General features: G+C 42.8%; 1 protein-coding gene across 2 annotated transcripts in view; it reads left to right on the forward strand.

Annotated features, from left to right (window-relative positions):
• The first annotated feature begins 1,528 nt into the window (after nucleotides 1–1,528).
• sec16b (SEC16 homolog B, endoplasmic reticulum export factor) overlaps nucleotides 1,529–13,197 on the forward strand; it is a 35,661-nt gene continuing 23,992 nt past the window's right edge. The window contains exons 1-10 of one of the 2 annotated variants that reach the window (XM_063201589.1): nucleotides 1,529–1,620; nucleotides 2,615–3,008; nucleotides 7,098–7,183; nucleotides 7,377–7,479; nucleotides 7,646–7,721; nucleotides 8,043–8,160; nucleotides 10,368–10,519; nucleotides 10,847–10,908; nucleotides 11,122–11,260; nucleotides 11,758–12,003. In XM_063201589.1, coding sequence (XP_063057659.1) covers nucleotides 2,677–3,008; nucleotides 7,098–7,183; nucleotides 7,377–7,479; nucleotides 7,646–7,721; nucleotides 8,043–8,160; nucleotides 10,368–10,519; nucleotides 10,847–10,908; nucleotides 11,122–11,260; nucleotides 11,758–12,003 — 1,314 coding nt within the window. In that variant the 5' untranslated portion in view covers nucleotides 1,529–1,620; nucleotides 2,615–2,676. The other variant, XM_063201590.1, reaches the window with a different exon arrangement.

The following is a 13,197-nucleotide window of genomic DNA, read 5'->3' on the forward strand; positions in this document are numbered from 1 at the left end:
ACATGCTTGTAACTATGCGGACAGCGCCCTCCGTTGCTGTGGCCGGTAGAATAAATCCAGCAATGATACAGAATAGTGGTTGCCCAGTGATTAAAAAGAAAGTTGGTGAATGATGTTCTATGAGAGTAAAATGAAAGTTGAAAATTCCATGGCCTGATATGCCAGAGTGATGTGTGTTCTATGATTCTGCAGTTGCCACATATTTTTAATACAGTTAATCGTCCTATCATTTTTTAAGATCCTGCAGAAATGTGAACTGATGTTCTCTGAAAAGGATGTTGGGTTTCATTTTGAGTCACAACTGGGCGCGTAGGTAGGCCTAGTTTACAATATGCGTGAATATCTGCACGTTTTGCCCATATTTTTTGCACCAAATCAACAAAAGGTAGGTAGCAACAAAACAAAGCTCAACGAAATATCAACAGAAGAGAGCAACGATTTCGGTGACAGAGGCATGCAAAACACCAGCGTCATCTTGCGGGCAAATTGCTTCACTGCAGCATTGCATTCTTGTATTGCTTTCCTGTGTCATGCCGAAAAGCGAGTCCCTGCCAGAACACGAGTGCCCTCATTGAAACCAATGGAAACCAATGACCAATTTTTCATATATATATATAGGCCTATATATATATATATATATATATATATATATATATATATATATATATATTTTTTTTTTTTTTTTTTTACCAATTTTTGCAGACAAATCTGACACAATTTAAGATGGAAAGCCTATCAATAAAGCATCTACATTCCTTCTGGAAGTATTACAAAGAGCTGGTTACAATTTCAGTATTAATTCCATAAAATAATCGAATAATTGTCCTAACAAATGTTACTGTTTCATTCAAATAGCTCATATTAAGTGGAGGACGAGTAATGTTTCATAGGCATATTTTTAGTTGATAAATTATGTAATTCATTCTGCAAAAAATAGTATAATTTTCTCTCAAAAAATGTCATTGGTTTCGATTGGGGCACTCGTGTTCTGACAGGGACTCGCTTTTCGGCACGACACCTGTCATCCAAAGGATTTCTGACTAAAATTTACTAACCTATTACTGGAACGTATTGGGCAATTTCTTTCAGTCGCTGTCCGATAGAATTTAAGTGTGCACTTTCCTCTGTCTTTTTCATGTGATGTGCAAGTGGTAGTAATTCAGTGGTTGGGTTGCAATTAAAGTTATACTTGCCACGGAATATGTGGAGGATGAAACTAGAAATACACGTCTGAAACTGTTTGTATGAAACGGTAGATGGTAGGAGTTGTAAAATATCGTTTCCCCCCTCTCACATCCCTTTATTTTTTAAGATTAGTGTAACTAGTAGCCTAGACTAATATAAGCGATTAAAGCGAAGTTCACGCGCAGATTATCGGTAGCTGCTAGTTCTACGAGTATGGATGCACGCTCCGACTCCCTTTCCCTCCCCAACATGGAGAACACCGAATACCGCCTCTCAGGAATCTTGCGCGGAATATTATTGCCCGGTATGGCCAACTAGTGAAGGAGTTAGTTCCGCACAACGTGGCATCCCCTCTTGAGATTCTCAAAAGTAGGAATGGATGCAATAACTGAGTAAAGCACCACGCACTGTCAACTGTTAAATTGGGATGTGAACGTAAGTATCCAAATCCTCCATTTCTTTATTTAAAAGGTCTTTCTTCATCTGTGAATCTCGTCGTTTCTTGAGTGAGGCTGCGCAGATGTTTACTCTTTCTGGGTGTGTAGACGCTTGTTGTCATCCCGCCCGACTATGCACACATTTCAACCAGTATAGTAAATAATACGCGGCTACGTTTACTGAGGTTTCTGGGTAAGCAAACGCATGCATTGCTTTGATTTGTATGCCAGTTAGCATCATATTCATCATATTCGTCCAATCTAGTTTCAAAGTTGGATAGAAGTGAAGTTACAGTAGTGCGAAATCCAATCTGATGTCAGAAAGGTGCAACCTGGAAACGCGTGCACTTTGGTCTTTGAACGCAGCAGGTCATCTGAGTTGATGGATTTGCAATATATTATCTGATGTGGCAAATGCACTTTGACAGCGCACAGGACCAACTCTTTCACGTGAGTGACAAATCTTTGGTAACTTGTGTCCTTCTTAAAATGTTTTATTAACGCACGTACAATATTTCCAAATATTTATGATCAGATTTACATTATAATAGCCTATACGCCTGCTGTAGGCTACGATTGTTCTGGCTTACGTCGTAGGCTATGTAAGAAGTTGAACAGCTTTGCATTTTTGACCTATATGCTGGGGGACAAAAGTGAAGTGTTATCTCTTTTGTTTTGCATAGTTTTGACTCTCCCTCCGTGTTCACGATAAAACCGTGTTTACACCTGACTGTCCGCATAATCCATGTAGGCTTAATAAAACCTGACATGGAGAATTGTGCTCCGGGCAGTCACATAGACCTACATTCTTTTCAGAAGTGCTCTCATTCTGCATTCTTTTCAGCGCTGACCCTTTCCACCAAGTATGAATTACCCTATTTCTTCTTTTGCTTGAGTTTTTGCTTTTTTTGTGCAAGTCAAATCCACTATATGTGACGACATACATACGTTCATTGACATCACACGCTCTTCCACAACATCTTCTTCCTCAGGTCAGAAGTGCCATAGTGGATGAGAGCTGTGTGGTGAGGGCAGTGTTGGAGTTGAAGTGCTCATGGCCTCTAGGGGAGACAGCTGGCCATACGTGGGCCGAGAGGCTCACCACTACCACCACCAGCAGCAGCAGCCTCCTAGAGAGGACTACGCCAGGGCCTACGCCCAGCCAGGACCTCCAGGGCCCTACCCCCAGGCAGGACCCCCAGGACCCTACAATCCCGCGGACCCCAGAGACAGAGAGCAGCCCTGGGCCTCCGTAGACCCCAGATATGCCCAGCACTATCCAGGCAGAATGACTCCGATGCCGGAGCCGACTCCTGGCTACAATGGGGCACCACCACACCACAGACCGCCGGGGTATGGCCATCCTCAGTCTCGCCCCATGTCAAGGTCAGTCTCTCAATATAGACCTATACACCTGACCTATACACCTGACGAAGACCGCCTGAGGTCGAAACGTTGTGTTCAAATAAATCGGTGAGCAGTAACAGTGTGCGGATTTCCTTTCTTTCATTACGCACATTTGTTTGATCCAGCACCTGTTTTACTGGATATGCGCGCATCACCTACACTTCTTTCAGTCTCTCAATAGCTACAGCACTGTGGTCCCTGTGGAATAAGGGAAGTGGAAACCTGTAACTTTGAATGATGCATTGGCAACCAGAGTTGTATAAAGTAGAAGTAGAAGTAGCCTACTCTTACTGATGTAATTGCAAGACTATGACATGATGTGAAATAGTTTATACACTAGTCATTCCACCGGAGCTAAATAAGTAGATACATTGTAATAATACCTCTGCTTCTATATCAGGCTACATCTCTGGCAACTGTCAAATACAAAGATTGATTTGACTTTATTTGTGCTGATTTTCTCTGTGAATTACTTCAAGCCTCACTGTAACATTTCGATCCAATATTATGTCTAAGATTCTAATTCTAATTGCTAAATTCCACTAAGAAGCGCAGATAGCCATAGGTCAGGTGTGTATTTTTTATATGTATTTATCTTTATACTGTGAACCTTTTATACTGTGAACCTCACTCCTCCAGCACTTTTATGTTTTTAAATTTTACTCTGTGCAACTCCTAAGACAAAATGTATTTATTCATGCACTATTTATTATTTTTAATCCCTTATCCTTTACCTACTATGTGTTCTTAAATGTACTATGGACAGGGCCGGTTCTGGCTTATTTGGTGCCCTAGGCGAGTTTGATTCGCCACCTTTGAAAGAAAAAAAAAAATCTTTCTTATACCTCACAGAACACAAGACTAATATCCTTAGTAAGCTTAACTAAATAGCATCAAGAACAATAACCGTTTTTCATCAAATGGATTTGTGGTTCTTTTTGACAGGCGACCAACACATCAGATTGAGTCGCATGAAAGTAGCTTCACTGTGTGGTGTGTTGGATGTGATAGTGGTGGGGCCCCCAACCCCAGATGAGAGGGAGGTTATCAATGTGTTTGAATTGTAACGTGAAATTGAAATGCCAGGAGAGTGATACAGTAGCCTACATTTGCATGTAAAATGCATGTGTAGACAATAAGCCTACCAAGGAGGTCTGCATTGATCTACACTATCTACAGCATCACAAAGCATGGCAGCATAACAATTTTAATAAGCTACACATTTGTGCTGTCTTCCAAACCAATTTCATTTCTGGACTGGAAATATTGGTGCATTTGTGAGTAGGAGAATGAGAAGGGGGCTATCTATGTGTTTGGAGGGACAGGGTGAGAGAAAGGGAGAAGAGCTGTCACGCTATTGAATTTCATAATATACAAAATATAGTAAATAGCCTCACTTGTCTGCTGTGCATGGTTCTGTTACATGATTAATGTAGGCTATGTCATTCTGGTCTGGAAATTAATGTTTTTTTTAAGCTTACAACAAGCAGGTAATTCATGTGGATGGAAGGAGATATGGCAGCTAAAATTGTTTTAAACATTGCACCAGTCTTACTTTACATTGCTTGTCAACCTAAGCAAGTATTATGATATCAGGTGGGTGTTAGTGAGTAGTGAGTAGGCTACTAACAGCTACTTTACTGGATTTCATTGCTTGGCATACTTGGCTAATGTTAGCATGCTAACTAGCGATTTCTCTGATCAAAAACAAAGCTCTTTTTCTCTCTAATTCCAAATAGTAACCTCATAACTATTAGGCTTTCCATAATCACAAACGGTTGCTGATTAAATCACATAGTTCCAAAACACCCTCTGAAACTCCTGCATCATGCAATGAGTGGTTTAATGAGAACATAATAATCTCCATCCAGCAGAGCAGCACTACTGTTTGCGCTTGCCCCCTCTGTCTCACTCGTCCCACCCCCTTTCTCAGAACTGTCCGTTTATTGGTTCACAGACTTCCCAGAGAGAGTTGGAAGAGATATTACTATTGGCTGAGGGGCGCTTTGCCGTGAGGAGCGCTTTCGCCACTCTTTGTTGATTGCGACTTCATAAAAAAACTTCATATCGCAAAATTACGCATAGGAGAGCGCCATTTCGGCGCCCCTTCTTCACATGGCGCTCTAGGCGACCGCCTAGCCGGCCTATGCTAAAAACCGGCCCTGATTATGGAAGTGTGTGTGTGTGTATGGGTGCATCCCAATATGTGACCTTGCCTCCTCCACTTGCCTCCTCCACTTGCTTCTCGTCATGATGACATCACTGACAACAGCATTATATTTCAATATCTTGCAAAAGCTCAATTGTAAAGTCTTTTTCTCATTTGCTATTGGGATGGTGAATGAAAAACAGTCCCTCAAAAGTTGTGTGGCGAGGCTGACAGCTGGGAAACTTTATCGTTTTCTCCACGGAGGAGGGGCCAGGAGGCGGGACGAGGAGACAAGCACAAGTGGAGGAGGCAAGGACACATATTGGGATGCACACTATGTGTCTGTGTCAGGGCCGGTTTTTAGCATAGGCCGGCTAGGCGGTCGCCTAGAGCGCCATGTGAAGAAGGGGTGCCGAAATGGCGCTCTCCTATGCATAATTTTGCGATATGAAGTTTTTTTATGAAGTCGCAATCAACAAAGAGTGGCGAAAGCGCTCCTCACGGCAAAGCGCCCCTCAGCCAATAGTAATATCTCTTCCAACTGTCTCTGGGAAGTCTGTGAACCAATAAACAGACAGTTCTGATAAAGGGGGCGGGACGAGTGAGACAGAGGGGGCAAGCGCAAACAGTAGTGCTGCTCTGCTGGATGAAGATTATTATGTTCTCATTAAACCACTCATTGCATGATGCAGGAGTTTCAGAGGGTGTTTTGGAACTATGTGATTTAATCAGCAACCGTTTGTGATTATGGAAAGCCTAATAGTTATGAGGTTACTATTTGGAATTAGAGAGAAAAAGAGCTTTGTTTTTGATCAGAGAAATCGCTAGTTAGCATGCTAACATTAGCCAAGTTACTCACTACTCACTAACACCCACCTGATATCATAATACTTGCTTAGGTTGACAAGCAATGTAAAGTAAGACTGGTGCAATGTTTAAAACAATTTTAGCTGCCATATCTCCTTCCATCCACATGAATTACCTGCTTGTTGTAAGCTTAAAAAAACATTAATTTCCAGACCAGAATGACATAGCCTACATTAATCATGTAACAGAACCATGCACAGCAGACAAGTGAGGCTATTTACTATATTTTGTATATTATGAAATTCAATAGCGTGACAGCTCTTCTCCCTTTCTCTCACCCTGTCCCTCCAAACACATAGATAGCCCCCTTCTCATTCTCCTACTCACAAATGCACCACTATTTCCAGTCCAGAAATGAAATTGGTTTGGAAGACAGCACAAATGTGTAGCTTATTAAAATTGTTATGCTGCCATGCTTTGTGATGCTGTAGATAGTGTAGATCAATGCAGACCTCCTTGGTAGGCTTATTGTCTACACATGCATTTTACATGCAAATGTAGGCTACTGTATCACTCTCCTGGCATTTCAATTTCACGTTACAATTCAAACACATTGATAACCTCCCTCTCATCTGGGGTTGGGGGCCCCACCACTATCACATCCAACACACCACACAGTGAAGCTACTTTCATGCGACTCAATCTGATGTGTTGGTCGCCTGTCAAAAAGAACTACAAATCCATTTGATGAAAAACGGTTATTGTTCTTGATGCTATTTAGTTAAGCTTACTAAGGATATTAGTCTTCTGTTCTGTGAGGTATAAGAAAGTTTTTTTTTTTCTTTCAAAGGTAAGGGGGGGGGGGGGGGGGGGGGGGGGGGGCAGAAATCAAACTCGCCTAGGGCACCAAATAAGCCAGAACCGGCCCTGGTCTGTGTGCTACTACTGCTGCAAAACAATTGCCCAACTGGGACAAATAAAAGCTACTTGAACTTGAACTTAATTCAACATGGGGGATTAAGGGAGATGCATGAACCTAATGGTGATGTATGAACCTAAAGTGATTGGCTGTTGTCTTGTGTTCAGCATGGTGCTTAATCCTGTGTTTTTAGGCAGGGATATGACTACCCCCATTGGGACTATCGAGACCCCTACACTTACTATGACCAGTATCATAGAGGCCATTACCAACACCCAGGTACTAACACAGCATCACAACAGTTCAATAGCATACATTACCTACAGGTAAAAGGTTTTGTTACTCATTAAAGGTTGTGTGTGTGTGTGTGTGTGTGTGTGTGTGTGTGTGTGTGTGTGTGTGTGTGTGTGTGTGTGTGTGTGTGTGTGTTTGTGTGTGTGTGTGTGTGTGCGCACACGCTTTTTGTTTACAGATTCAGGAGCGTGGTCATCTCGGGACCAGTGGCGTCCTAACCCTCCACCTGAGAGAGCTTATGGCCAGGAGTGGAACAGCCCTCAGTATCATGATTACTACAGGTGACTTTGTTTTAGCACCCTCTTACTACTCTTGGAACTGGATAATGAAGCATCTGTCATTGCACTGCCGCTTGACTTTCTTCATGTTCCAGAGCTTGACTGTACAAGCCTTTTGTGGATTTTTGTGCTTGGAAACTAATATGACTCGCTTCGGAATTGTGACTAGCTATGACCAGCGGGGGGAGAGCGGCCAGTACGACTACAACCAATCAGGCGGAGGCCACAGGAGGAAGAGTGACGAGGTAACACAGCCATCCTTGTGACCGCACATAGTCGGCACGCTCACATAACATACATGGACTAAATGTATTTGCACTTAGGCCACATCTAAAGTGACCATGTCTCCTACCCCTTTCAGGCTACCACAGTTTTAAGCCATGCAAATGTTGTTTATACTGTATGTATGCAAACAGTGGTGTGGCTGCCATTGGCAATTGAGGAAGAAAACATTCATACATGTCTGTCATTTTCTTTTTTTATGTGCTGCTTTTAATAACATTAATTACATTTAAAAAAAAAATACACCAGTGTTTACATGTATACTTTTGTACTGCGTTGTCCAGTGTGAGCCAGGGGGTCTGGTGAGCTCCAAGACGTCTGGCCTGTCCTCCAGCAGCTGTGAACTCAGCCAGTACATCAACGGGGCCGACGAGGCCGACTCCATACCACAGCCTTATGCAGGTCAGTCTTCAGGCCCCGCAAATGGCAGCCTCCATACTGCCCTACAAAGGGAAAGGGCAGTAACTATGTCAACATTGACACAGAGACAAAAATGCCTTAGGTTGGATATTGTGCCGGTAGTTACCGCTAATTTGACATTATGACAATTTGACAATATTTCCAAAACGGGACAAATTTGGACCATAAGGCTTTGTCACATGATTAAGGAGGTGTTCTGAAGACTGTTTTCATTATAAACTTAATTTTGACAAAATACAATGTAGTACTTACTGCACTTTGCCTTTGTATGACAACATAGTCTCAAACAATATACTGTTTGCCTAAAGAAGCACTTGTCAGTTTTCTTTTTGTAGAAAAGACTTTCAAGACTTCAATTGTCTTCATGGACAACGTTAAGCCCCCAATGTAAAGCAATGTAAAGCACAGAGTGTTGAGATTGCGCTTCCTGACTTTCCTAGTTTGCTTCCATAGATAATTATATCCCCGAAACGCGGAGCGTCGGGGATGTAATGGTTTTGCGTGCCGTCCGCCGCCGCCGCGTCCGCCGCCGCCGCCGCCGCGTAAGGTCTTCCGTGTTAACGCGATAACTTTTGAACGGATGTTTGGATTTGTCCCAGATTTTTTGGGTGAATGCTCTAGGGCAGGTTCATGAACTGATTCGAGTTTGGAGGTCAACACTTTCAAGATGGCTGAATTCAAGATGGCCGAATTTTTGTTTGGTCCATAACTTCTGACCGGGTGGATGGATTTGTCCCAGATTTGGTGTGTGAATGCTCTCGGGTAGGTTCATGAACTGCTTCGAGTTGGGAGGTCAACACTTTCAAGATGGCTGAATTCAAGATGGCCGAATTTTTGTTTGGTCCTTAACTTCTGACCGGGTGGATGGATTTGTCCCAGATTTGGTGTGTGAATGCTCTAGGGTAGGTTCATGAACTGATTCGAGTTTGGAGGTCAACACTTTCAAGATGGCTGAATTCAAGATGGCCGAATTATTGTTTGGCCCATAACTACTGACCGGGTGGATGGATTTGTCCCAGATTTTGTGTGTGAATGCTCTAGGGTAGGTTCATGAACTGATTCGAGTTTGGAAGAAAACACTTTCAAAATGGCGGAATTTTCATTTGGCCCATAACTTCTGACTGGGTGGATTGATTTGCCCGGTAACACCTTATTTTAATGGTTCACCATTTCATTGAATCTACCATATTAGGTACAGTGTAATAACCAATGTAACAATATTTAATACCATGTAATACTAGTGAAATACCAGTGTAACAATATGCAATATCAGGTACAGTGTAATAACGAGTGTAATACCAGTGTAACAGCATGCAATACCATGTAATACCACTTACGCACAAACACATGATGTAAGTAAAAAAATTACATTGTATTAAATATTGTTACACTGGTTATTACACTGTACCTAATGTGGTATATCCACTGAACCATTAAAACAGTATTACCATTTGCCCCATTTTTTGCTTCATTTTCACAATAGTCGTTTGGTTTTAAGCCTATGCACGTTATGTCACGTCTGTATGTATCATATACGTTTACGAAATGGTGGATGGGAGTGGTAGAAATGATGGGGGACTGGAAGCGTCGCGTTTCGGGGATATACCTTAAGCAGTCGAAGGCGACTGCACAGGCAGTCTAGTTTGTCTCTGATTTTGACCCGATTGGATCTGTGTGGTTCTCTGGTTATGACATCATGACCACAGGGGACATGCTCTTTTTTTTGATCCGCTGTCAGAATGACATGGGTGGTTTTTGAACACTTAAAACATAGAGAATACAGGTTCTACTGGATCAGATGCATGCAGAATGCATTCTATAAGAATGTCACATTATAAAAAACCCATGTCATTCTCTATGGACACACCTGTCAATCTTTATAATGTTCTCTCACAACTCTCTCGCCAAATCGCCACCCAATCCTCTGTTCTTGCTAAACATGCAGTCTGATGTTCGTATACTACATTACATTTCATTACACTTTGCCTACGCTTTTATCCAAAACAAACAGATATTAACAGGATATTGGTTACAGTCCCTGGAGCAATGTGGGCTTTGGTGCCTTGTAGGGTGAAGTATGGGTGGGATTCGAACATCTAACCCTCTGATTAAAATACCAACACCCGCCTAACCATTTGGCCATGGCTGCCCCCCGTAACTAAATGATGAATGTTTTTTTGTGTATCCAGAGCCAGAGACAGTGCCACAGCTTACAGCTCCAATGAAGTATACACTTCCACACGCGCTGGTGAGCTTTGGTCCGGCTGGGCAGCTGGTCCGGGTGAACTCCACCCTGGCCTCAGATGGAGAACAAGCCCTGGTGGAGCTCCACAGCCTGGAGGTAGGACACGGGCATACACAGGCATTTGTTTGGACATGTCCCTCCCTTGTTCGAAGTTTTCTGTCAACATGTAGCCTCTTGGAGCAGATGGGCCCTCCGGCAGGCCTGTTCACTGTTTGCTTAAAAAGCCTCAACTACATTATAACAACATTGCTATGACATTATTTAGAGAACAAGTAACAGATTTTTGGTGAAAATACGACTACATAACCTCTGTTTAAAGAAAAAATGCAAACCTCTGTTTAAAGTTTAAAGGTTATGTAGCTCTTATTTGTTGATATTGGGAACTTTAAGGTGTATTCGTTTCCGTTAACTGTGTTGTTTTAGGTTATTCTCGGGGACACTGAGGAACAAAAGGAGCTACAGGATTTCCCAGGACCCCTTGCTAGGTACCTACACTGAACACCTCAATTCGTCCACCAACAATATTACTTATTATATTATGTGTAATATAACACACATAATAAATGAATACTTCTGCACTTTTGTTACCTTGCTATTTAGTGCTGTAATGCCGGAAAATGAAGACTGAATGACAAAAGAAAAAAATGTTAAGCAAACATATCCATGTTTTATGTCCATGTTTTGTGTTTATCTCCCAGGTCTGACCTGCACAAGGTGGACGTCATCACCTTTGCTCTGCAGAGGGCAGAGGCCTGTCTGAAGGATGACACGCTGCCAGACGCTGCCTCTGCTGCCCTCCTGTGGAAGCTGCTGGTACTGCTCTGCAGGCAGAATGGAGTAAGTGCTGCTCTGGACTCAGGAATAGAGTGACAGATTATCCCAGATTTACACTTAAGACTTTAGAAGTTTAGTATTATTATTCAGTGATGTTATGTAAATAACACAGAGCAGAGTCAAATGTAGGGGCATGCAAAAGTGTGTCGTGTCTTTCAGTAATAGTACGATGTGATACTTCTATAACCTCTTCAGCGATGGTGTGCTTACCGTCAAATTAATGTACAGTATCTTGCATTCAGTACGGTATCAGTTGTTTGATATGGTTACCCACCATTTTAGTGCATACATATAAATACATAATATAAACACTTTGATATAAAAACAGCCATATTTGCCATAGATAAACAGGCCACTAAAAATGTGTTAGACCAGGTTACCAAAAGAAGCAGGCTACTATTAGGAGATATAAATTGAGAAATTGCAGTAAGACTAGGCCAGGGATGACTGGAGCACTCATGAGAAATTGCAGTATTCAGCCTGATTCTGCTGCTCCACAGAGAATTGTGGGCTCGGACATCGCGGAGCTGCTGACGCGTGGCACTGTGTCTCTGGGGGCGTGCGAGGGCCAGAGTGGCCAGGAGGACGAGGCCAGCCTCATCGACCTGAGCGACAAGCCCCCGCTCGAGGAGGAGCCCCTGAACACAGCTGACCTGCTGACGGGAAACCCCACGGCCTGCTCCGCCGACACGGCCGAGGAGGCGCTCAGGAGCTACACACAGCTGCTGCTCTGCGGCAGGAAGAAGGTGAGCTTTACAAAGAAGTTCTGTTTTGGGGACTCGAGTTCGATTCCGGCACGAGGTTGTTTCTCGATCTTTCCTCATCACTTTCTCTCTCACTTGTTTCCTCGTCTCTCTCACTGTTATGTCTAATTAAAACAGGGTTGCGTTTCCCAAAAACCCTTAAAGGGGCATTCCACCGGTGGAGACATGATATGTTACTGAAAGTGGGTCATATTTATAGTAGAATAGTAACATACATTTCTAATTTGGTGCCTTCTTGGCCAAGAAAAGGCAGAAAATGACTTTTTGGTGCTTGTGGATTTGTGACAACAATCCCCATAATGCACTGCAATGCTCAAGTTCCACAGGCCACACCCAGTTATTTGGGACTCTATGCATCATCCCTCCCTCAGCTTGCAGGCAGTGTTGCCAGATTGGGCTGTTTCCCGCCCAATTGGGCTGCTTAGGATGGTCGTGTGCGGGCAAAAATGGCATTTAGCAGAAAAACCCGCCCAATTTCTGGCCATAGAAATCCATATAATTGGGTGGGATTTAGTGCTTCTAGGCTGGTTTTGAGCATTTTTTGGGCTGGAAATCATCCTCATCTGGCAACCCTGCTTGCAGGTGCATCACAGTGGGACAGACATCACTGGAAAGGAGAAGCTGGAGCATACTGCAGCTTAGTTTTCAAGACTTTATTTTGTGCACACACGCGACCAACGTTTCTGTGTTGCTACACCTTCTTCAGAGTCAAATGATAGCAAGAGAGAGACACACATTTCAAGACTTGACATTCACAGGTGATCCTACTTGGTTTGGCTAAATTGGTCTGATCTCATTGCAGGTAATTGACCCCACCCCCCAACACCAGGACAAGATTGTAGACAATTAGACAGCTTGCCAACTTCCCAAAACAAAATAAAAAAGTGAAAAAAACAATACACAAAGAATATTGTCAATAAAACCACAGCTACAATTATTACAAGACAACAGCCGCGATGCTGGAACAATTTGTTACAGAGAGCAAGACATATTGTGTTCCTCATTTATGCCCTGAGGCTCCACTGAATTTAGAGTATGAATCCAAAATGCCTTTCTACGAAGCCTCTCTGTCTAATTGTCTGCAATCTTGTCCTGGTGTTGGGGGGTGGGGTCAATTACCTGCAATGAGATGAGACCAATTTAGCCAAACCAAGTGGCATCACCTGTGAATGTCAA

The sequence above is a fragment of the Engraulis encrasicolus genome, chromosome 6 (genome assembly GCF_034702125.1).
Source record: "Engraulis encrasicolus isolate BLACKSEA-1 chromosome 6, IST_EnEncr_1.0, whole genome shotgun sequence".
NCBI lineage: Eukaryota > Metazoa > Chordata > Actinopteri > Clupeiformes > Engraulidae > Engraulis > Engraulis encrasicolus.